Here is a 24,454-nt window from a genome sequence, read left to right as displayed (position 1 = left end):
TCAGAAACCCTATCGGGGCATTCTGATTTTCATTTTGTTAAGGAAGGTTATTTCTGAGCTCTAGAATTTCAGTTGTCTTTGCACTGCAGAGGTGCCTGAAAGCTAGCAGTTGATTAGTATAAGCTTGGATCACCTTGAGCTAATATACTTCCTTGTTTAGGTCAATTGATGTGTGCTAGACTTAAAAGCTCTAACATCCTTCTTCACACAATGTATCTAGCAACAGAATCATCTATTGAAAAGGTATAGTTAGAAATAGCTACTTAAAATAGCAGCAAATTGTGATACTAAAGGATTTTAGATTTAGAAGCCAGACTATATATAGTGTGTATTAATATTTTTTGAAAGACTGTGACAATATGTTGTTATGAAAGGTGTGTTAATTCTATGGCAGTGGAAAGATTTCTGGAGGTATTACTGATTTGTCTGTAGTTTATTTACCACTTGTGCCATTTTTTTGTCAGCTTTTTCACTGCATTGCAGCAAGTAAGGGCATTATTATTTTTTAAACCCAGGTTGAACTGCTTGAAGCAGCTTTGGATCATAATACAATAGTCTGCTTAAACACTGGCTCAGGGAAGACTTTTATTGCAGTACTACTCACTAAAGAGCTGTCCTATCAGATCAGGGGAGATTTCAACAAAAATGGAAAAAGAACTGTGTTCTTGGTCAACTCAGGTAAGGAGGAGAACGTACCGAGTTCCCACACAGGCTGTTAATATTTCTATGGAATATTCCTTAATAGAAGTTGCGTGAAAGCAAAGTTGGGAGAAACTTTTGCGTAAAGTATTCAACAGCAAAGATGCTAAACTGATTATAGAATGTGATACCTTTCATGTTTTGCTTATAATCCATTTACTACAACCTGTTTATCCCTCTGACATCTGTTTCCTGGTTTAAAATTAAGACATTGAATCTGAAGTGCAATTTAGTTACCAGTCTGTTTCCTTGCTGTGGTTTTACATGGAGGCAGTTGCTGTGTACACATGATTTAACACTGGTCTAAGCTAAAGATCATGTTATAAAACATCATGCTAGGTAATATGACACACATCTTGAAAATTAATGTGTGAGAAGACCTTTATATAATTGAGGGTGTTTTTTATTTTTTCTTAAGCAAATCAAGTTGCTCAACAAGTGTCAGCTGTCAGGACACATTCAGATCTTAAAGTGGGAGAGTATTCAAGTTTAGAGATAACTGAATCATGGACAAAAGAGAAGTGGAGTCAGGAATTCTCCAAGCATCAGGTGATGTATTAAATATAAACTATAAATACAAGCAGAGTCTACAGTAAGTTAGGCTTGATCAGAAGTGACTTCTTCCAATTATACATTAACTTTTTTTTCTAACAGACATATTGGTAGTGTTTGTATATGAATTTTGAGGCAAAACATGAGTAGGAGTTCTCAGGCTGTTTTTAAAAGGTTGTATTTTTAATCCTTTGTTTTCAGTTCCTGACATGTTGTTCATGATGATGATGATTGCAGAAGACTTTTCAAGTGTGCATAGTGTACATTAAATACCATTGAAAAAAAATTTTAAATACCATGTACTAAAAAAGAGGATAAAATTGAATGTTTGCTGGGGATGCAGTACATTCTCTTGGGCATGCATTTTTTTTCTGCCTTTTTAGGTATACTATATCTGTGTAGTTCTTCCTTTAGATGTAAAATCATGAGCTTTAATGGTGTGGGGGTTTGGGGTTTGTTTTTTTTGTTTTGGGGTGTTTGGGTTTTGTTGGTTGGTTGGATTTTTTTCCATGCTGACCTAACTATGTTGCTGTAACGCAAATATTTGTAATTTCTGGCTTTTTTCACCAGTGTTTAATGGTCTGTGAAATATGTCTGAGGAACTCTGACAAGTGAAATTGTTACCATACTTGGTGGAGTTCAAAGTTAGTGTAAAAAGAGTGCGTAACTTTATCAAGAAACTCAGCTTTTTATCTGTGATCATGTACAAAAAATGGGTTTTCCTTTAAAAAGAATTGTGATAACATCCTGCTTTTGTTATAGCTGCAGGTGGTTATGAGTTTATGAAGAGCTATCTTTCTTGCCAGAGACATGATGGGACATACAAAGGACACTAATTTGTAATGGATTTAATGACGCTTGTTCTGTGTAGTCTGGCTGATGTTGAGATCGTCTGTTTGTTGTATTCAGTTTTTTCTAGGGATGTGACCAGAGATACATACAAGATGTTCAGACAGATTACTTCCTCAAGTAGATAATGTTTTATTCTCCTTTTCCTTACGTGGTGTATGTAGATGAATAGGAGGCGATATCTGCTAATACTGTCTAGCAAGACCTGCAGAAGGCTTTCCTACTTCACCTTGACCTAAGACAGCTTGCACTTTTCTTATATTGACCCTTCTGGTTTTTTCCCCTTTCAATCTAGGTTCTGGTTATGACATGTCATGTTGCTTTGACTGTTTTGAGAAATGAGTATTTATCCCTGTCAAATATTAATCTTCTGGTGTTTGATGAGTGCCATCTTGCAATCCAGGATCACCCATACCGTGAAATTATGAAGGTGGGTTTCCATTGCATGAATATTTTAAGACTTGCTTGAGGAGGAGGAGTCAGGTGGTAGGGCTGGAGAAGTGGGAACCGTTCTAAAACAGCTTTTGCTACCAATGAAAAATATCAGTGGAATCTTATTTCAGCATATTCCAGGACTGTGAAATTACTGTAATCAGTTAAGACTTCAGTGATAGTATCAGATGAAAAAGTGTATTTACTGCATTTTCCAGAAGGGATTAAAGAAAAACCTGGCTAGAGAAGGTAAAGTTACGAAATTAGGGGAATTCACAAAATTCATTGATAAAATATTTGATTTTGGGAATGGGATGTACTAATCGGGTTTTATTATTTTTAAAATACTCATTTCTAAAGATGTTTGTAGGGCTCTTTCCAGGATGTTCTTAGGTCCATGTGGTATTTGGCTTATAAAGTATGAGAAATGTGTATAATAGAGGTCGTTCTGAAAGTCTCTTTCAAGTTTAAGCAGAACGTCTTAATTTATCAGATGATACTTTAGTTTTTACATGATGTGGAAGTATTAGGAGATGTGTATTATAAATGTAGCAAGGATATTCTGTGCAATGCTAACTAGTTATATTTTTCCATGTTGTAAATATTTACCTTTAAAGATAATTGCCATTAAATGTTAATCAATTTCTAGTTTAATCTCCAGTCAGTAGAACAGAAAAACCTCATTCAATGTATTGTTCCTTTTCCAAGACCTGCTATTGAAATGCTAGTTTCCAACTAAGCATCTAAGTTAGCAGTCTGCTAGTTTCGTATTAGATTTGCAGGATCATTGTCCTAAGGTATTTCATTCTGTTTTACTTCACAGATCTGTGAGGATTATCCATCATGTCCTCGAATCTTGGGATTAACTGCTTCCATTTTAAATGGGAAATGCGATCCTGCTGAGCTAGAGGAGAAGATCCAGAAACTGGAGAAAATTTTAAAAAGCAATGCTGAAACTGCAACTGATTTGGTGGTCTTAGACAGGTACGTTGTACAATTATGCCTTTCAAATTGATGCCTGCATTTTCACTTTGGATGGAGGAATAAACCAGTGGAATTATTTCCTCTTAAGTTTTAGGAGACCTTGTGTGTGTGTGGTGCCATTACTTCTATTTAGGGTGAAGAGGGAATGTTAAATTGCTTTTTGAGTAACAGTGTTGAAGCACATCTTTCCTTGAAGTTAAGTACAAAGGGTGATTTGCCTTGGTATTCAGGTTTTCTGTAGCTGTTAAAATAAAACAAAAAAGACCCAACAAAACAACTAAAAAGAACCCCAAAAGACCAAACTGAAAAGCTCAACCAAATGACAACAACAAAAAGAAACCCAACACACCACACCACACCGCCAACCTAAAAAATTCACGTTCCACAACACATTTCTGAACTTGTAAAATGCACGTTCTTATGTTTGGATAGTAACTGGGTCATGTTCAGAGTATACCTAATGTTGCTATTTAATTTAGAAAAAAAGTTGTTCTTAATGCCAGAAAAGTTGCATGATTTTTTTACTGTATTTTTCTCTCAAATAAGTAGCCTGGCTTTAGTGGCTGATGAAAAAGAGGGAGATAAGAGGAAGTAGTAAAAACTGTATTTAAATAGCAGAGCTGAGTAGGTGTTTCCCTCTGTTCTTAACAGAATGTAGAATTTTGTGAACGTTGCTTAAAGTAAAGGTGGTGATAGTGTGATGACTTGTAGGGGAAAATTATTGTGAAATGATTCATATGTAGTATGTTTTCCTGCACCAGCTGTACTGTGTTGTTGAATTTCAGCTAAAGGTAAAGATGGTTATTTCATGGTCTGGAACAGGTGTTCTGTGGGTGTGTTTTTTAAATGCATCTTTCTGAACTTGCGAGCCATTTGCTTTTAAGAATTTCTCACTCATAGCTTTGCCATTTAAGAATACTAGTTATTTTACTTGTTTAAGTGTATATATGGACCTAAATTTACATTATGCAAATCATTTTTATGATGAGTTATCTTCATAAATCTTGCCGTATCAGAAGAGTACATTTTGGAAAACAAAAATTGAAGATGGTTGTCAAATAAATTCTGATTGCTTTGCCTTAAATTTTCCAATATTTGCAATGAAGGTAGTGATAATAACCTCCTTTTTAGGCAGTGTATTAGAAAGAAGAGTGTTTTACAATGGAGTAGCTTAGTATTTGGGGCAGTGGATTTTTTTTTTTTACGTTGAAGTAATTTAGCTGTGTATCTATTCATTATATTAATTCATGGTGGGGAATGAAATATACTTGAATAAGCTTCATGTTGCTGTTATTTGCCATATAACCTTAACAGGCTGAAATAGCTGACTTTCAGAAGCTGTGTTTAACTTGATCTTTGCCCTCAATTAAGATATACTTCTCAGCCATGTGAGATTGTTGTAGACTGTGGACCATATACTGACAAAAGTGGGTTGTATGGAAGATTATTAAAGGAATTGGATGAAGCACTTACTTTTCTAAATGACTGCAACATATCTGTACATTCAAAAGAAAGAGATTCTACCTTAATTTCTAAGCAGGTAAGGACATCAAGCTATGTGAAAAACCTGGGGAGCAGAAATCTTACTACTGTTTTTCTTTGCTATGTGTGTTACATTACTGAAACAGAATCTAAGCTAGCCATCCCAGACTGAGCAGAAAGACTTCTGAACTTTTGTACTCACTAACAGTGCAGGTCTTCTCATAAATGAGTGGGGCTTGAATGACAGCCATTGATTAGAACTTCATCTAGCTTGAGATTCAGATTTGCTTAAGGCAATGAAACAATTCTGCACCCTGGTGTTGTGGGTCCTTATTTCTGAAGTCAAGAATTTGCCATCTTCGTGATCTCCTATGACCTTTGAATAATTCGGTACAGAAAAGGAGGTAATGCATCAGGAAATATATGGAAAAGGTGTACCTAGGTATGTTAAAAGATGATAAAGTAAGAATTTGGGCAAAAATTCCAGCCACAGATCTACAGTTTCTACAATTTATCTTAGAACAATATTGGACTAGTGCCACACCTTGCTGGAATGGAATTTGAACCTGAAGCTTGCCCATAACTTTCTTTGTGTTCGCCCCTATGTTTTCATGCAAGGTGAAGGGTGGAATCCAGAAGGCATGTCACGGGGTCCAGGCAGCCCTTTTTCCCTCTTGGGCTTTGTGCTTTGGAATTACCTCCTGAGATACAACTATTTAAGTATATAAATTAACAAGAAGTCAGTAGTGAGTCACATTTCTATAATAGCCTGTGAGGAAGCTGGAGAACGTACTTTCTTCAGCCCAAAGTATTCAGGTTTCCTTTAACATTCTTAGAAACCCAACACTCTGACGCTGTCCAGCAAAAGATTATTTGGGCCAGAGAGCAGGATTATACATAATGCAGCCTATCACAGCCGCTCAGGAAAAGGAAGTCCTGGTTATTTCTGTGCTAAATTTGAAATGTTATAGGGTGAAATATATAAGGAATGCTGGCAGCTAGGGGCAGTCACCAGGATTTGCATAGTCCGGAAGAGTGGATTAACTGCTGTGCTTCTAATGCATGTAACCCTCTGTGCTTTTTTTTCTGATCCAGTAGTTCTCCAAGAAGATGGAGGCACTCATATTAAGAAAAATAAATCAGTTTTCAGCCTGAGCTGCCTTTTGTCTTGATACCAGAGAGCATCAAGCCTCTATGTGCAGTTGTAATTAGTTTAGATAAATTTTGCCCCTAATTAAGTCTTACAGCTAACAAATGTCTGGGAAGATATTGTAAAAAGGATGATGCCTGTTTACTTCCTCACAGAAGGGAAGAAGAAAGAGAAATTAAAGCAGCAACTGAAAACTGTCATTCTGACTGTTATAATTCTGTTGTAACAGTATGTCCAGATCGTGAATCTTTTTAATGGTATTGTCATTGTACTGCATTTCTGGTTTTCTAGTTTGTTTGACCACTTGACTCTTCAGGAGGGAACAGCTTGCCATAAGATAAGATGGTGGTGGTTCACAATTGTCCGTGCTGTTTTGTCTGAGCAGGGTGTAGTTCTCTTTGGTTTTCCTATTCCATCCATGTATACAAACCCTGATGTTGTTTGGGTTTTTTTCCTTTGAGAGACTAGACTTGTGAAGATTATCCTAAGGCCACTGTACAAGTTTCTGGTTAGATACTTTTGAAACCCTGGCAAATATCAGTAACAAAGTAGCAATGCCCAGTAAAGCATTAATTTTGTTAATTCCATGTTAAAATACAAAGGGTGGTAATTTCTGCTTTGTTTATCTAGCTGTCTCAAGAAGCATTCTCCTTTCTAACATAATTATCTTAAGGTAAAATTCAAATCACAGTTCCACAAGACTGCAAAATATTCTTTAAGCTTTTTTTTGAGATTCAGAAATGTACAAAGTTCAAAGTTTAGTTATAGTAATTTAGGGGGGAGGGGAAAACTGGTCAAAGTTTAGTTATAGTAATTTAGGGGGGAGGGGAAAACTGGCTTAATTAGAAACACCAAAGTTCCCAAAGTCATCTAAATAACAAAAGCAGACTTGTAAATATTTTTATAATAGAAAAATTGTTATAATCCTTACAAAGATTGTTATATGAGAAACAAGATCCTGGTCTTAAATGAATAGTTCACGAATGTACTCTTTGAACTGATATTTTAATTCTTTTGTTGTAGATACTGTCAGACTGTCGAGCTGTGTTGGTTGTTCTGGGACCCTGGTGTGCAGATAAGGTAGCTGGGATGATGGTGAGAGAGCTACAGAAGTATATCAAACATGAACAAGAGGAGCTGCACAGGAAATTTTTATTGTTTACAGACACTTTCTTAAGGAAAATCCATGCACTCTGTGAAGAGCACTTCTCGCCTGCCTCACTTGACCTGAAATTTGTAACCCCAAAAGTAATAAAGCTGCTTGAAATCTTGCGCAAATATAAACCATATGAACGGCAGCAGTTTGAAAGTGTTGAATGGTATAACAATAGAAATCAGGATAATTACGTATCTTGGAGTGATTCTGAAGATGATGATGAGGATGAAGAAATTGAGGAGAAAGAGAAGCCAGAGACTAATTTCCCATCTCCCTTTACTAATATTTTATGTGGAATTATTTTTGTGGAAAGAAGATATACAGCAGTTGTTCTAAATAGGTAAAGCTTTTTATTTAAAAAAAAAAAATTAAGAAAAGAAAAGCAGACTCAGCTGCCAGCATGTGGATGCTAATATCATTAATATGTGGGGGATTGTCTTGTATTTTCGGAACTCTTATTTTAAAGTTTATTTAGGAGATCATACTGAATCTGTGTAAAGAATAACAAAAAATAGTAATTTAGGCAATGTGTGAGTGGATTTAGTTGAAGGGACTCTGCTGATTGTATCTGTACTTATTCTGTATATACAGATGGAAAGACTGTCTCCTGAATAAGGAAGTCTTGAGTGTTTGAATTAGTATTACCAAAACCACTCAAGCCCTCCACTAACCCATTATGGATCATTACACAGAACTGTTAAAGCAGAATTATAGTTTTTCTTAAAATATATTTATTATGGTAATATGTAGAGACTAGAATCCCATTTTATGAAGTCAGTGATGACTGAAGAAGAGCAAAATTCATGGCATGTATTGTACTTTATGGGAGAAATGGGTAGGAATTTTCTCCAAAGCAGTAATTAGATTGAATCTCTTTCTTTAGAGACCTTTAGCAGCATCCACTGCACATACTGTATAATACTACAAATTAGTAAAAAAAAACAAAACCCAAACAAAAAAAAACCCAAACAAAAAAACCCCTTGGCTTATTCTTTGATTATCATTACACACAACTGATGAAGTGGCTCACTTACTGTTTTATTTGGTGGATACAATGGAGTTCTGTTGTCCATAAGTTCCTTTCCAGAACAGAAAACATTTTTTTAAGGCCATTTTCCTTCTATTTTTGTTGTGGTGCCTCTCCAGGTCCCTTAGAGAAAGTCTGATAGCAGAAGTTCTTGTGTCTGTTTGAAAAACAACACCTGTTACCTACTGCTAATAATACTTTTTTAACCACAGAGTTGAAGTCTTGAATGTTTTGCAAGAACTTGCAAAAGATGTGCATAGTGAAATGTTTATTCAGATATTTTTAATTGTCTATTTCTATAAGAAATGAGGTACACTAAGAGTGTTTGAGATTCTTAGTAGGTACTCAAACTGAAGCTATATGACTTGACAGAAATGCCATGTGGAATAAGAAATATTTTTTAAAAAATTAGGGGTTTTGTCTGGTTATTAACCCGTACTTTCATAGTATGTCTGTCTCAAAAGCCTAGACTGTGTACAGATATGTGAATTCATTTAGCCTTGAACTAATGAATCCCATGCATTTTAGTGCAGGAGGATCCCTCTCATCCATTTCCATAAGGATGGCAAGCTATTTGCCACTCTTCTATTCTCTTGCCTATGCTTCCTGTCCATTTGTTTTAAGAGACTGCAAAAGAAAGAAGTCTTCAAGGTGTTTTATGTTCCCATAAATCTTGTTTAAAACAAAGACCGGGTAAAGAGGAGAGACTTCAGTAGTTTTCCAAGGGTAGAAAGGGCAGGGAAAACTAGCATTTTCCATCTGGTTTGGCAGCAGCTCACTGAGCAGGTGGTAGGTGTGTAGCTGGGGACAGGCACAGCAGCCATTGTCTCATACATGAGGCAGAACTTCTAGAGATGTAACTGGGGAAGGTTTGAGTGACTGTCGAGTTATACAGAGGAAGGCTGTCCTTTGGGTATGAGGAGCACGTGGCAATGGACATGATGGATGTGCTATGAGCAAAGTGGTACTGGGGTGGCTATAGTGAGACATGCAAGGGGAGTAATTTTTTTGTATCTGATCCATTGATTTTTATGGGCTCTGCTGCTCAAAAACCTGTTACAGTTGAGAAATCCCAGGTTCTGTCCATGCTAATAACTGATGAACTAAGGATGCTACAGTATACTTACTTTGTACAATGTAATTATGCTTTTAAATCTATAAATGACTAGTTCTAGATTCAGTGCGTTATCTATATGACCAATCTTCTGCCACGTCTGTAAAATCAGAACAATGCACAAGCCAGCATTTTCTGCTTCTGTAACCTGAAGGACGTAGGGGAATAAACAGAGCATGGATGATCCTCGCTTCCCTGTTCAGTGTTCCTTTTACAGAATTGCATTAAATCCTCCAATTGTAGATGCATTTGGGTTAATTTTAAGAGTAGTAAACATCTTAATCTGTAGGTTGAGCATCGCTCTTTAGAAAAACAGGTCAACATTTTGTCATTAGTATACCTGAACAGAATACATATTTTAACATTAAGGAGAATAACAATCAATGTTTTAACCTAAAAATTAAAACCTTATGTTGAGGAAACATACTTTGTTGAGGGACCAGTTACAGGTCTTTCTGCTAAAATCTGTCATAATTTACAGAAAATAAGGTAAACTAAATTGTTGTGAGTAGGGTGACTTAACAACAAGGAGCCTTAGAGCAATAGATTGGTTTAAAAATAGCAGGTTTTACCATGATAGGTCTGAAATGCATGTGCTGCACATAGACTGCACCCATACAAAGCATCTTTTGTTATCTGTACAGAGGTTTTCAGTAGAACTAATGTTTTTGGAGAATCTAAGGTCAGTTTATTTGTTAGCATGGCTTAATTATCATGCTTCCATTTTTTTCTTTTAATGTAGGTCTTGAAAACAAAAGATTGTCTTCCATTTTCCGGGTTGTGTGACTTCTAAAAACTTACGTAATATTTTTAGGTTAATAAAAGAAGCTGGCAAACAAGATCCAGAACTGGCTTACATCAGTAGCAATTTTATAACTGGACATGGCATTGGCAAGAACCAGCCTCGTAACAAGCAGATGGAAGTAGAATTCAGAAAACAGGAAGAGGTAACTTCAAGAAAAATAATTGAAACTAGCAGTACCTTCAGAACCTTTTGTTTTCTTCTTCCTTCTTTTAAAAAATTATTATTATTATTATTATAGTTTGTGTGTCTTAAAAACCAAACCAACAGGCAGAGTCATTGGCACTATCATTGGAAGTTCAGGGAATACCCTTAGTTTAACAAATACACGTACTTACTGGAGATATAGGTGTTCTTCATTTAAAAAAGTTTGAAGATACTGCTATGTCAAATTGCACAAGCAGAAATTAAAACTTTCAAGTCATGTTTGTATCGGATCATCAACCATCTTTCTCTGCATTGGGTTAGTAGTACAGTAATACTGTGAAGAAGATCAGAAGTACCAGCTCTAGAATGTGCTCCACCCTCTGAATGTAGCATTTATTTTTATTTTTTTATGCTACAGCTGAAAAATTGTAAACAAACAGGTGGGATTGTCTGTATTGCTAGTGGCTTCTTGGAGTCATGTAATATGACATACCAGATGTGTTTCCTAGAAATCTGTTCTGATAAACAGTCTTTCTGTGATTCTGAGAAGATTTTTTGTAGTAGTTTTATATCTACGTATTTAAACAAGTTTTTGGAATGTCTGACTGACTCTCATTGCTTTGGGTTTGTTTTTGGGTTTTTTTTTTGCTTTCGATGAATCTGATGATTAAAAGAGATCTCGGACTAATATCTCAAATTTGTCTTCATTACTTTGACAGGTTCTTAGAAAATTCCGAGCACATGAGACCAACTTGCTTATTGCTACTAGTATTGTAGAAGAGGGTGTTGACATACCAAAATGCAATTTGGTGGTGCGTTTTGATTTGCCCACAGAATACCGTTCCTATGTGCAGTCAAAAGGAAGAGCTAGAGCACCAATTTCCAATTACATTATGTTAGCAGATACAGACAAAATCAAAAGTTTTGAAGAAGATCTTAAGACGTACAAAGCAATTGAGAAGGTATGGGATCAGGGGAATGCACATGCTTTTGTTAAATATATCATAGTAGTGTTTAAGGGAAAAATCTCACATGTTCTGTTCTTTAAATGTTAAGATCCTCAGAAACAAATGCTCAAAATCTGTTGATACCAATGAAACTGAAAGTGAACCCATTGTTGATGATGATGATGTATTTCCACCCTATGTGTTGAGGCCAGATGAGAACAGTCCAAGAGTTACTATTAACACTGCTATTGGACACATAAATAGGTAAGAGGCACATTCACTTTATATTTCTTGTCTTTGAATAGAAAGTTTCTTAGGCTGTCTCACGACATAGAAGCATAGGCTAGGGCATTGTGTATATTTCCTCTTGGGAAACTTGGTGGTATCCTCCCTCCTAAAGAAAGTGGTCACAGTGGTTTGAAGGGATAATTTGCTTTTTGTCTGTTTATCCTAATGAGGTTCTAGCTCTGATAACAAAAGTAGTGATACCAATTCCTTTTTAATTAAAAGCTGCCCTGAAAACAGTTTCAAAATGGGTAGGAGGTTTATTTTTTTTAGTTTTTTGCTCTTGACAAGCTAGCTTTAAAAAGACATAAATAGATAAAAGTGGCTTGTTAAAACTGTACTAAAATCTTCCAGTTCTAATATATGCATTTGTAATAGGAATCTATTATCATGTTGAAAAACGAAAACATGGTAAGCTGAACATAATAAAAATTCACAAGACAGGATGGTGTCTTCTAAAGGAGCTAGCTAAATATCATCTTTGTAAGGCCATGGCAGTTGGAGGAGGTCCTCAGCGACAGGAAAAAGTAAGTGTTATGACACTTCAAAAAAGGCAAGGAAGAAGATCCAGGGAGCTACAGACTGGTAAATTTTACCTTAGTCATACGTAATCTTATGGACCAGGTCCTCATGGAAGCAGTTTCCAGGCACATAAAGGAAAAGGGGGTCGACAGCAGCCAGCAGTTTTATTGAGGGTGGGTTTTGCCTGACCAAACTTCTTGTCTCCTGTGTGATGAAGCGATTGACTCTAGAAGGGAAAAAGCAGTGAATATCATTTACTTAAGTAAAGCTTTTGATGCAACTGCCGTAGTACCTTAGTAGCCAAATTCTTGACATACAGTCTATTTTGGTGGACTGTCTGGTAAATAAAACCTGGCCAAGCAGTTGGATTCAAAGGGTGTAATGATAGATGATTGTTGAAGGCTAGCTAGCAGCTGGTTATACGTGGCACTACTTATGTCATAAGGGGTCCAGTACAGTTTAACACCAGCACGTTTGGTTTTGACACTGTTGTGGTTTTAACACCAGCTGGCAACTAAGTACCATGCAGATGCTTGCTCACTCCCCTGCCCCTTCTGCCACAGTGGGATGGGCAGGAGAATTAGGAAAAAGGTAAAGCTCGTGGATTGAGATAGAACAATTTAGTAATTGAAATAAAATATAACAACAACAATTGTAATGGGAAGGAGAGGGCAGAACAAAATCCAAAAGGGGGGGTGAACCCCAAAAAACAAGCAGCTATGCGCACAGTACAGTTGCTCACCACACACGGACTGATGCCCAGCCAATCCCTGGGCAGCGATCGGCAGCCCTGGCCAACCACTCCCAGTTTATATAGTGAGCATGACGATCTATGCTATGGAATATCGCTTTGGCCAGTTCAGGTCAGCTGTCCTGGGCTTCTTGCTTGCTGGCAGGGCCTGAGAAACTCAAAAGTCCTTGACTTATACTTAGCAAGAACTAGAAACATCAGTGTGTTATCAGCCTTCTCATACTAAATCCAAAACAGCACTGTACGAGCTACTAAGAAAATTAACTCTATCCCAGCCAAAACCAGGACAGATGCAAAGTTGGGAGAGGGGAAAGTGAATGCAGTGGAGAAAGGGCTACCGTGACAAATAGGAGGAATAGGACAACAATAAATTCAGGAGATAAAGACAATTGCGAACTCTGGGACCTGAGATGGAATGTTCTTGTGCATCATTGCAACCTTGCTGGAGACCAGCTTTGTAGTAAAGGCCTTGGAGGTCTTCTACTCAGTAGTCATTGAATATGAGTCGGTGGCATACCCTTGTAGGGCCCAGTATGGCCTGAAATCTTCTGTAGTCTTTACACCAGTAAAGCAAGATTCCACTGAAATACATTTAGGTTTCAATTTGCAGGTTTTGATGATTTGTAAAATGTTTTGTCAACTTAGGTACTGCGCTAGATTACCAAGTGATCCATTTACACACCTAGCTCCCAAGTGTAAAACCCGAGAACTACCTGATCATACGTTTTACTCTACTCTCTACCTGCCAATCAACTCACCTCTTCGAGCTTCAATTGTTGTAGGTATTTGGGGAAGGAAAAGCATGGGAATAAGTGAATAAGTTGGTGTAGATTTCTGTGCCATTTCTAGAACTAGTTTCATTGTTGTTAATGAAAATCACTGCTGCTTTTCGTACGTTGTACTCAGTAACTGTATTTAGATCACTGTTTGTTTATGTTATAATCCATTTCCCGGCAGTTACTGTTTATTCCAAAGGCAAAAATATTTAGATACTCTTCCCAGTACCTTGGTTTTTCATGCATTTATGTATCAGTTGGAAAACGACCTTTATTGGTTTTGTTCTGTAGTATGTTGAGTTCTGGTAATTTGTAACTTTGACTTCTCTGGAAAAAACACATTAGTCTGAACATCTTCACAAAACTGTCATCAGTGGTGTGTTTGGTTTTTTTTTTTTAAAAAAAAGCTTTGCTTACCTTATATGTTTGAGTTAAGCTAAACTAATTAAATATGTGTAAGAAGTAATGTGCTAATCAACCAAAATTTTAAAGAAATGTTTGAATGTTTATAGGGTCCTCCAATGAGTTGTGCAAGACTGGCTGAGAGAGTTGTAGCTCTTATTTGCTGTGAAAAACTGCACAAAATTGGTAAGAATTGGAAAAACAACACCTCTTTGGTAAAGAATATTTTGTAATAGAGAATTTAACATGGTACAGATGTTGTACATGTATGTGCATTTCTGCTATAGCCATCTACTTAGCTTTCTTTCTCTTGCCTTATTTTGTGATATGATCATGTACTTACTAATTTAGCTTGCACCTTGTAAGCTAAAGTTAAATTTTCCAGGGGAGTCTTGTTATTTAACGTATTTTATCTTTAACAGCAAATGCAACATTAATACAAGACGTGCAGATTTTGATGCTGAATATACTTAGTAAAGGGGAGAAGAGTCTTGTTCTCCAGAAGATGTTGATTATAGGTCAGGGACTACATTCTGCAGCTAAAAAGTAACTTGTTTTTTAAAGTGAATTGTAGCAAATCAAAATATAAAATACAGCCCTAAATTTATTACATTCTTTAGTGTAAAGTCATCTTCCAGAAGTAGGACTTTGCAGGATTACTTCAGTTCTCTTGTCTCTATTAAGTATAATGGAGCATGTTCTTTATTGTGGAATGTTTTAAAGGGAATTCCATGTTATGGGTACTTTGAAGTACAGAAGTATTTATCTTCTAAGGAAAAAAAAAAAATTGCAGGTCTGGGGTGGTTTGTGGGGTTTTTTTTTTCCCCGAGTTAAACCTTTTGATGACTGAATTCATACTAATAAATGTATCCAAGAATAACACCATGATGGCTCAACTCAGTGTTGACAGTGCACAGTCAACAGTAGTAATTCCCTTTTTAGAATGATACAGAAATATAACTGTTCCCTCTTTCTTGGCATAACTCCATGTGAGTGATCTTTAAATGAGTGTTTCTGTTACTTGTTATTTTTATGGCTAAAGAGAGTTTATTTTTCTTTATTTTCATTATAGAAGTCAATGTTTTTTTGAAAATTTCAGAGATTTTTACTACAAATAAGTATTTTTGCCAAAAATCCAATCTTTTATCACTCTATCCCCAAAGTTACGCTTTTGGAGCGTTGCAGTTGTAAGCATATTTTAAAAACTTAGGTGAAGTGTTTTCATGAGCAATCACGTCTACTGTGTAGTATCTGAAAGACCAAGATGATGTTAGTTCATAATGCTATTTCTTTATGCTCTTCCATAATATTCAGGTGAACTGGATGATCATTTGATGCCAGTTGGTAAAGAAACGGTTAAATATGAGGAGGAGCTTGATTTACATGATGAAGAAGAAACCAGTGTTCCAGGAAGGCCAGGCTCTACAAAACGGAGACAGTGCTATCCTAAAGCTGTTAGTATCACTCACTACTGTCCAGCTCTCCGATCAAATGCTTTATTACTAATAAGACAAAATTTTCAACTCTTGGTCTTAACTGATAAGAATCTTTTGCGACAAGTCTTGTATTTATAGTGGAAATATTTTGCAGTTTTAACTGTATGGAAATTTGCACTATGACCATATGCTTTGGGAGCATGCCTGTAGTTCAAAGAATGTACAGTTTCTGTAAAGCTTGTTGACTGTATTTGTCTGGTATAGAAATAACTGGGAAGAACTGTCCTGCATTAATAATCTGTAAAATTGTCTAAGTTGTCTGGTGAATGTACTACAGCAAAGGAAAAAGTACTGGCTTTTTAGACAAATAATTGAAGATTGAAGAAGGAGATGACCAGGGGGTCAAAATTATCTGCCAGGTGCCTAACACAGATATTTTCATTTTTATATATGCTTGGTTTAGTTTAGTTTGACTGTACTAGTCAAACACAAAATTTCATAATTTTTTTTGTTTTAAATCTTTAGAATATCAATTAATTATATTTTCAATATTTTACACTCTTTTAAAAGTTCTGAATATTATACTTAATATGCTAAAGGAATCACAGAAGATACTTAATAATGTAGAGCTATAGTAAGTAACGTATCCGTAGATCTGTTACAACAGGTTTCAGCCACATCAGTTTGTAGAATTGGACTTCTTAGATAGTATTTATGGGAGAACGTCAAATACTTGAAAATTAAGAGAAAATGGAGAATAGCAGCTTCGTCAGAGTATTTTGCAACTATTCTGGAACCTTCCTTCTTCCCCTGCAGTTGTTACAGGTTCTGTCTAAGGTCCTTTGAATAGTAAAGGTGACTAATTCAGAATAGGTTGCATAGTAGCTTCTGATAATCTTTGCATTTCACAGAGAAACTGTTAGCCTTTGGCCCCACATAGGAATGTCAGCATGTGCGCTCAGTGGTAGGCTGTAGTGCTGCGTTGTATGTTCACATCCAGCCTCAGTTATGGTGACAGCCCTAAAGTAATTCTATTTTTTGCATCCTCCACATGCCCTAATTTTATTAGTACTTTAAATAATTGGTTATTGGAAAGCTTAGGAGAGGATACAGTGGCATCACAGAGGATGTTACAGAGGGAACAGATGAGAAAACCTTTTTCTTGCAAGACTTCACAAACGGTTTGAATCTTGGCACAGTGTTTCTTGGTGCTTCTTGTTACAAGTGACTTTGTCGATCCTCTTATCTCACTAGTGATTGTTGGAATAGGGGTGACTCATAAAATGCACGATTATGATATCCCTTATTCAGAGGAGTTGATTTGTCAAGTGATGCATCATGCTTTCTCAGTTGTTTTTGTTGGGTTTTTTTATACAGAATCCAAGAATACTTTCGCTTGTTTTTGTCTCAACTTTTCACATCTGGAAAAGAAGCTTTGGCAAATGTTTAAGGTCTACAAGATCCTCTGGGCTTAATATAGTTATTAAACTTATGAGTAATTTTCCATTAAGCCATGGCCATAGTTTTGCTACAATATAAATTTAAAATCCAGAACTACATGTATTGCAAATTTAGTTTTAGATAAACAGGAGGATCATTCTTGAGACCTACAAAGTAATGAACTCTGACCAAACATAAAACATGGTTTCTTAAGGTCTATGACAAATATGAGCAGCAGAGTTAAAAGGGCTTTTGGCTGTTGTGAGTATTAACATTTGTAAGTTACAGTTTTTACTGAAAGACTTGTATAGTGTAGTGCCTGGGTAAAGGGGCAGTGTATTGAATTTTGTTTGTGTGTGTTCCATGTATAAAAACCACTTTTGATACGTTTAAAAGTATGCTTGGGAAAAGTATCCGTGTTAATGAAGCTGTAAGTTCAGCCAAGCTTATATGAAAATTTAATTACTGGGATGTAGGGTTTTTTTCTGGGCATACACTTTTTTTTTTTCTCCACCCCCCCCACCCCCCCCACCCCCTTTTTTTTTTTTCTCTCTCCTTTCTTCTTCTCCTGCTAAAGTCTAAAAAGTGTCCTCCAGAGTTACTGGGTAAATATGGAAATTAACATCAAAACTTCAGTTGTATTTATGGTGTCTGTGTCCTACAGTTAGACTTCTATTTCTAACACAGGGTGTGTACAGAGGAAGTTTGGGGATGTAATGGAAGTTGCCTCTTGGCAAACAGCAAGATCTGGGAGCATCGTGCTCCCCTGATACAAGTGTTCAGACAGATCTCATGGCTGCCAGGCCAGGCTGCTGACCAAACGTTTTTGCTTATGAAAGAAAGCATTACTTAAGTCCAGATTTTTAGCAATACTTTTCAAGTAAGCATGTGAAGCCATGTTGAAAAAAATTCTTTAGGTGAATTTTGGTGATTTTTATCACGTTAATTTTTTTTTCTGTTTTTGATTTTTAGATTCCAGAATGTTTAAGGGATAGTTATCCTAAACCTGATCAGCCCTGTTACCTATATGTGATAGGAATGGTGTTGACAACTCCTCTACCTGATGAGCTCAACTTCAGGAGACGAAAGCTGTATCCTCCTGAGGATACCACAAGATGTTTTGGCATATTGACAGCCAAACCTATACCTCAGGTAATGATTCTAACTCCTTTTCTTATTCTACATGCCTTGCAACCTGTCATTTTCCACTCTACTCCCTAACCCTCAGACTTGGGGACTTCTGGAAATGACAGTAAGTGCTACTTGTATTAATAACCTCCAGAAAATAAGCAATAATATCCATCCAGTCCAGTCAGTTCGTTTTCTGTCTTTAGTAGTGGAACAATCTGTTCTATTTTTGCCGAACTATTGTTTTACAATTCTATTTTTTATAGTTTTGCAGTGGCAAATTTAAAATGTTCCTCCTATTTTGTATGAGGTATGATAGGAGTGGCATTATCAGCTACAGAGATGGCCTGCAGTGCTACCTTGTGTGCATGAAAGCTATGATAAAAAGTCCTCTTGGCATTCCTAGTCTGCAGCAGCAGAAAAAGTAGGCTATGTTAATTGAAATTGGCACGCCTTGCTTTGGACAATTTTTAATAGAAAGGCATTTTCTGTGGATGAGACTCAGTTGAGGAAGAGTTTTTTTCAGATTTTATTTTCTGTTGTCTGCAGAAGAAAATATTTCAGAAATATTGCTGGTTTTCACATTTCTTCATGATGGAAGAGACTTCCATTTTTACTTGAACTTGCATAAAAAGAAGAGCAGTAAAACGCAGAGAACTATTTTAAATAAACCAAACAGCTATTCTTTAAGCCTTCAAAATCTCATCCATAATTGAAGGTCATCAAAGGTCAAAATTCTGATCCAGTTTGCTGTGGGGTCAGGCAAGCACTACCTCAGTATCTGAACCAAACAGAAGGTACTTTGCAAAGGTCCTACTCTGGATTTACTCTCGATTTCTTTTGGTTTTTTTCTTATTTAGATTCCTCATTTTCCTGTGTATACTCGCTCTGGAGAGGTTACAATATCTATTGAGCTTAAGAAATCTGGTTTTACTCTGTCTCTGCAAATGCTTGAGCTGATAACACGACTCCACCAGTACATTTTTTCACATATTCTTCGTCTTGAGAAACCTGCACTAGAGTTCAAACCCACAGAAGCTGATTCAGCCTATTGTGTTCTACCTCTTAATGTTGGTAAGAACAGAGCTCTTGTTTTTTAAATACTCACTTTGAATTCCTTTAGTAACATGTTCGTTAATGTTTATGTTAAATTTCAGGTGTAGAAATAATACCAAATGTGTTAGTATGAAAATTTGATTTTTTTTATTATTTCTTCACAATTCCAAATTAGTTTTAACTTGGTGATGTGAGTTGATTTGTCAGCTTGGTTTCAGCTGACTTTATAAGGGTCTGAAATTGTATATAGGTCTCCTTTGAAATTTTTATGGGAAATAATCAAATATGTGTATAGAATAAGAAAAAATATATCGTAATTTACAGCTTCCCAGAAAAGTGCAGCCTGGAGAAAACCCCCTAAACTGAGTTATGCATTTTCCTTTTTAAGTTGATGACTCCAGCACTTTGGACATTGACTTTAAGTTTATGGAAGACATTGAGAAGTCTGAGGCGCGTACAGGCATTCCCAGTACACAATATACAAAAGAAATGCCTTTTATATTCAAGTTAGAAGATTACCAGGATGCGGTTATCATTCCACGGTGAGTACTGTATACATACTTTAGGTATGTACCCATTGTATCTATACGAGCACTTGTAATAAGGGGATGTTAATATCTGCAATGGGATTGCTTGTAAGAAATGTGTGCTATTAATCTGAAGATATCTGGTGGTGTCAGAAATAACGTAAAGATATTCTTTTAGTCAGTAGTTACTCTACATAGTAGGATTTAAGTGTTTAGGCCTCCCAAGTCTTGTTACCTTTTTATTAGGAATAGTAGAGTTCACCAGAAAACTTAGGTAGTATTCTGATAAAACGTTGCAACCTCATCAAGAACTGGCCTACTGAAAACCAATTATAACTTGGAAGATCGAGTGGGAGTCCTGTTCTCTGATTACTGCTTATTCATACCGAAGGTCTGCTAAAGTTATGCTGTTGGTAGGTGGAGAAATTAACAAGTGAAAAAGACTGGTTAAAAGAATCTTTCTATCGAGTGGTATTCATAGGAGGAATTTACTTCATTTCACGTACTGGGTATGCAAAGGTTCTCCAGAACTGTTAGGATTTGTGGAAACTTAATTGTTTCCTATGTTATGTTTGGCATGATTTAAAAAATGAAAACGGGCTGATTTGCTTTTGCTTGTACCTAGTATATTGTAAACAATGGTAGTTGTAGAACGTATGTGGAAGATACATATTAATACTTTGCTTTGGCCTCATCTGTGTTAGATAAAATGTCTTCCCACCAGTACTGGTGAATACTGTGGTAAAAATGATAGTGTAAAAATGTGGGATGGATCGTCACTGTGTATAAGCATTGCTTCATGTGATCAGAGTTAATGCTGTAGAAGTAAGTCATAGGTGCTGCGAATTAACACAGTTGTTGGATTCAGTGAAGCTGTGGTGTTTCACCTGTCTGAAGATCTGGCTATAGTACCTAAACCAGTATTACTCTTCCCTCTCTTGTTTTAGGGGTTTTTTTGATTGGGAGTAGGACTGGGATGAAACATCTCTTCTTAAGAGAATTATTAGTAACCATCTGATTATGGTCAGACTTGGGAGAAGCCAAAAAAATTTTGGCCTTGTTTCGTACATCAAGAAATGTCAGGATTTCAAATACTTCCATTTCCAGTCAACATAAAAATGGTGGAAATATGTGCTTGTCCTTCCCTATTCTACTTGATTGTGAGCTCCTTGGGGGAAGCATAATACAGTGTCTGTATGGATACAGTTGGGATTTAATTCTTCAGAACAGGCATAATTGCGAATAAGATTAAAAAAAAAGGGACTTTCTGAAAGCTCCTTTAACCAGCATGTCCTTCAGTGAAGAAGTTCAGACAGCCTGGGAATATGGTTTTCTTGATTTTTCTCTTTGGAACAAAGCTGAAAAGACTCATTAATAGTGTGTTAATTTTATTTAGAGATGTCTATTTAGGTACCTGAATAGAAGCTTAAAATGATAGATGCAGCAGATCGAAGTATGAAATATGTTAATATGTGAATCTAAATATTGAGTGTTGATTTCATGTTTTTTAATTACTGTTTTCCTGTGCATGTTTATCACCATAGTATCCAACAAGCATCAGTAGCCACATTAAAGGTGTTGCGGCATTCTGCATTTATTTTTCTAATATTCTGCCTGTATTACCAGAATTGCATTATCCTTGGAAGGTTCATGAATTTACCTTACGTATTTGGGGATTTGCATTTTAATTTTTATTGGGAGGGTGACTTTGTTAAAATGCCAGTTTAGATGTGAGGGAATGCAATCTTTGTATACAATAGAACTCTGCTTCTACTTATGGTAGCACATAGGAGACTGGACATTAAAAAGCCGAATTATGAAATTTAATTTTTAGGGGTTTGGAATTAAGAAATTATCATTCTCAATATTACTCTTGGAGATTGTTGTCCACAGGTTGATTTTATATTAGATACTGAAGGCATAAATCCTGCATTTAATTTAAATGTTTCTGTAGAGGGAATTTCATACGTTATAGATTGATTTTTATTCTCCCTTATCTGATGACACATCTCACTTTAGTATTTGAGTTAGCTAAGCAAATGGTTTCTACAACAACAAAAAATCCAAAAACTCAAGTGTGACCTATTTAAGTTTATCATCCATCCACATTAAAGCATGAAAGAGCTTAGCACAAGCTTTATTCTTAACACTATAACATATGCCAAAATACTTTTTTTTTTTAAATTTTTTAGGTATCGAAATTTTGATCAGCCTCATCGATTCTATGTAGCTGACGTATACACTGATCTTACTCCACTCAGTAAATTCCCTTCCCCTGAATATGAAACTTTTGCTGAATATTATAAAACAAAGTATAATCTTGACCTTACCAATGTCAACCAGCCACTGCTGGATGTGGACCACACATCTTCAAGGTAACGTATTTGTGTCTGGTGTTCGTAGTTTAACAATAAAGTCTTTCTTTTTTTAATTGTGAGATAAAGCTGAGGCCGTAAGTTTTCCATAATAATTACTGGGTTTTGTTTTTCTTGAGGGGTACTTAAGTTATGTAACAATAACCGTAACCCGAGTCCAACTTCCTTTCCAGAGGTAGCTGCGCTTCACAATGTATTAAGGTTGAATACTAAGAATAAGTCATCACAGTTTAGGCTAGTAAGTTCTATTCATTAATTATCTACTTACATTAAAGTATTTTTACATGGTTTTTAGACTTAATCTTTTGACTCCTCGCCATTTGAATCAGAAGGGAAAAGCCCTTCCACTAAGCAGTGCTGAGAAGAGGAAAGCAAAGTGGGAAAGTTTGCAGAATAAGCAGGTAAAATAGAAGTATCTAATTCAAGTTGCATCTCTCTTAACAGTGATATGATGACTAGCTTTACAGGTAAAATTTTTCTCTTACCCCTCCTTTCCCCAGATACTGGTTCCAGAGCTCTGTGCTATACATCCTATTCCAGCATCGTTGTGGAGAAAAGCAGTTTGCCTCCCCAGCATACTTTATCGCCTGCACTGCCTTTTGACAGCAGAGGAACTAAGAGCTCAAACAGCCACTGATGCTGGTGTAGGGGTTAAATCACTTCCTGCAGATTTCAGGCATGTATTTTTTCAGTATGTATTTTTCAATATGATGTCTGACTTCATTGGAAGACAAGGTGGAAACATAAGTATTACTGCATGAATTTAAAACTCATGCCCTTCGTTTAATTCATGTCAGTTTTCAGTGAAACAGTTTAAAAAGACTTGATTCTAAATGATGAAGTTAGATGCTGCAGTCACTGTTCTTTTCAGAAGAATGTGGCTTTTTTTAAACACGTATGTGCATGTAGAGACTTCTTGTCTTGTGATAATATTTTTTTGTTAACGAAATTGGTGTGTATCTTTACAGATATCCTAACTTGGACTTCGGATGGAAAAAGTCTATTGACAGCAAGTCCTTCATCTCTATTCCTAACTCCTCTTTAGCAGAGAATGAAATTTACTGTAAGCACAGCACAATTGTAGTCCCTGAAAATGCTGCACATCAAGGTGCTAATAGAACCTCTTCTGCAGAAAACCATGACCAAATGTCTGTGAACTACAGAACATTGCTCAATGAGTCACCCAGTAAACTCCAAATTGATGTCTCGGCAGAACTTGCAGCAATTAATGGTGTTTCTTATAATAAAAATCTTGCCAATGGCAATTGTGATTTAGTTAACAGAGACTTTTGCCAAGGAAATCAGCTGAATTACTGCAGGCAGGAAATACCTGTACAACCAACTACCTCATATCCCATTCAGAATTTATACAACAGTGAGAACCAGCCCAAGCCCAGCAATGAATGTACTCTACTGAGTAATAAATACCTTGATGGAAATGCTAACAGATCTACCTCAGATGGATGCCCCAAAATGGCAGTGACCACCAGTACTTCAAAAGCTATTAATCTTTCAAAAGACAGAGCAGATTCTGAAAAGAGCCCTTCCAGTGGGTACTCCTCAAAAACTCTTGGTCCTAATCCTGGTCTCATTCTTCAAGCTTTGACTCTTTCAAATGCTAGTGATGGATTTAATCTGGAGCGGCTAGAAATGCTTGGTGATTCATTTTTAAAGCATGCCATCACTACGTACTTGTTTTGCACTTACCCTGATGCTCATGAGGGACGTCTGTCATATATGAGAAGCAAAAAAGTAAGTAGTAACAATCCGATGATATTATGTAAAAGGTATGCTGTAACGAGCCATATATATAAAAAATTTTGCTAGAAGATTAAATGGCAACGGGTTGATTTAATTACAGTCTTTACTGATTATACATTAGGTAGCATGCATATTAGGAATAAGAATACAGGACTACAGGATTAATACTGCCATAACTATGAGTGAGTGAAACTGTTTTCTACAGTTCATTTTGAAATCTAAACCAGCTGATTATCAGCCTAAGAAAGGGCAGGGCTGAACAGAACTGAAAGGTCAGGGTGAGTGAGGATGCTTGGTGGGCTGAACACTAGAGTGGTGTGTAGAAACTCTTTTACAGGAGTGCTTGAATGAAGGATTGAGTTAGCAGCAACAGACCCTTAGGTTGTAGCTTTACTTGACCTTTCGTTTGTTTCCTCAGTAAGTTACTTTCCTTGAAAACTTTCAATATGATCTTACCACAACAATAAAAACTAAACAACAAAAAACCTTACAGAACTGTTGCATCAAAACTTCTGTAAGTATTTTAAAGTAAATGTAAACAGTAAGGAGCAGAGTCTTCACTTCTGCTGCTCCTGTTTTTAAATTCTGGAATAGTCAATCATATGAAAGTTTGTTTTGTTTGGGTTTTTTTCCCCCCACATAATGTGATAGCTT

At 36.2% G+C, this 24,454-nt stretch overlaps 1 protein-coding gene across 5 annotated transcripts in view; it reads left to right on the top strand.

The window, feature by feature from the left end:
• Positions 1 to 24,454, top strand: part of DICER1 (dicer 1, ribonuclease III) — a 66,809-nt gene that overhangs the window by 26,860 nt on the left and 15,495 nt on the right. For all 5 annotated transcript variants that reach the window (XM_056345008.1, XM_056345007.1, XM_056345006.1 and 2 more), the window contains 19 exons: positions 516 to 678; positions 1,118 to 1,248; positions 2,396 to 2,530; positions 3,356 to 3,516; positions 4,888 to 5,056; positions 7,172 to 7,644; positions 10,260 to 10,392; positions 11,114 to 11,356; positions 11,451 to 11,605; positions 13,545 to 13,677; positions 14,188 to 14,263; positions 15,392 to 15,531; positions 17,926 to 18,105; positions 18,942 to 19,155; positions 19,526 to 19,679; positions 21,857 to 22,039; positions 22,335 to 22,440; positions 22,540 to 22,715; positions 23,008 to 23,791. In XM_056345008.1, the coding sequence (XP_056200983.1) occupies positions 516 to 678; positions 1,118 to 1,248; positions 2,396 to 2,530; positions 3,356 to 3,516; positions 4,888 to 5,056; positions 7,172 to 7,644; positions 10,260 to 10,392; positions 11,114 to 11,356; positions 11,451 to 11,605; positions 13,545 to 13,677; positions 14,188 to 14,263; positions 15,392 to 15,531; positions 17,926 to 18,105; positions 18,942 to 19,155; positions 19,526 to 19,679; positions 21,857 to 22,039; positions 22,335 to 22,440; positions 22,540 to 22,715; positions 23,008 to 23,791 (3,909 nt within the window). The remainder of the gene's footprint in view (positions 1 to 515; positions 679 to 1,117; positions 1,249 to 2,395; positions 2,531 to 3,355; positions 3,517 to 4,887; positions 5,057 to 7,171; positions 7,645 to 10,259; positions 10,393 to 11,113; positions 11,357 to 11,450; positions 11,606 to 13,544; positions 13,678 to 14,187; positions 14,264 to 15,391; positions 15,532 to 17,925; positions 18,106 to 18,941; positions 19,156 to 19,525; positions 19,680 to 21,856; positions 22,040 to 22,334; positions 22,441 to 22,539; positions 22,716 to 23,007; positions 23,792 to 24,454) is intronic.

Source organism: Falco biarmicus, chromosome 7 (assembly GCF_023638135.1).
Source record: "Falco biarmicus isolate bFalBia1 chromosome 7, bFalBia1.pri, whole genome shotgun sequence".
NCBI lineage: Eukaryota > Metazoa > Chordata > Aves > Falconiformes > Falconidae > Falco > Falco biarmicus.
This window is presented reverse-complemented; position numbering and strand designations above follow the sequence as displayed.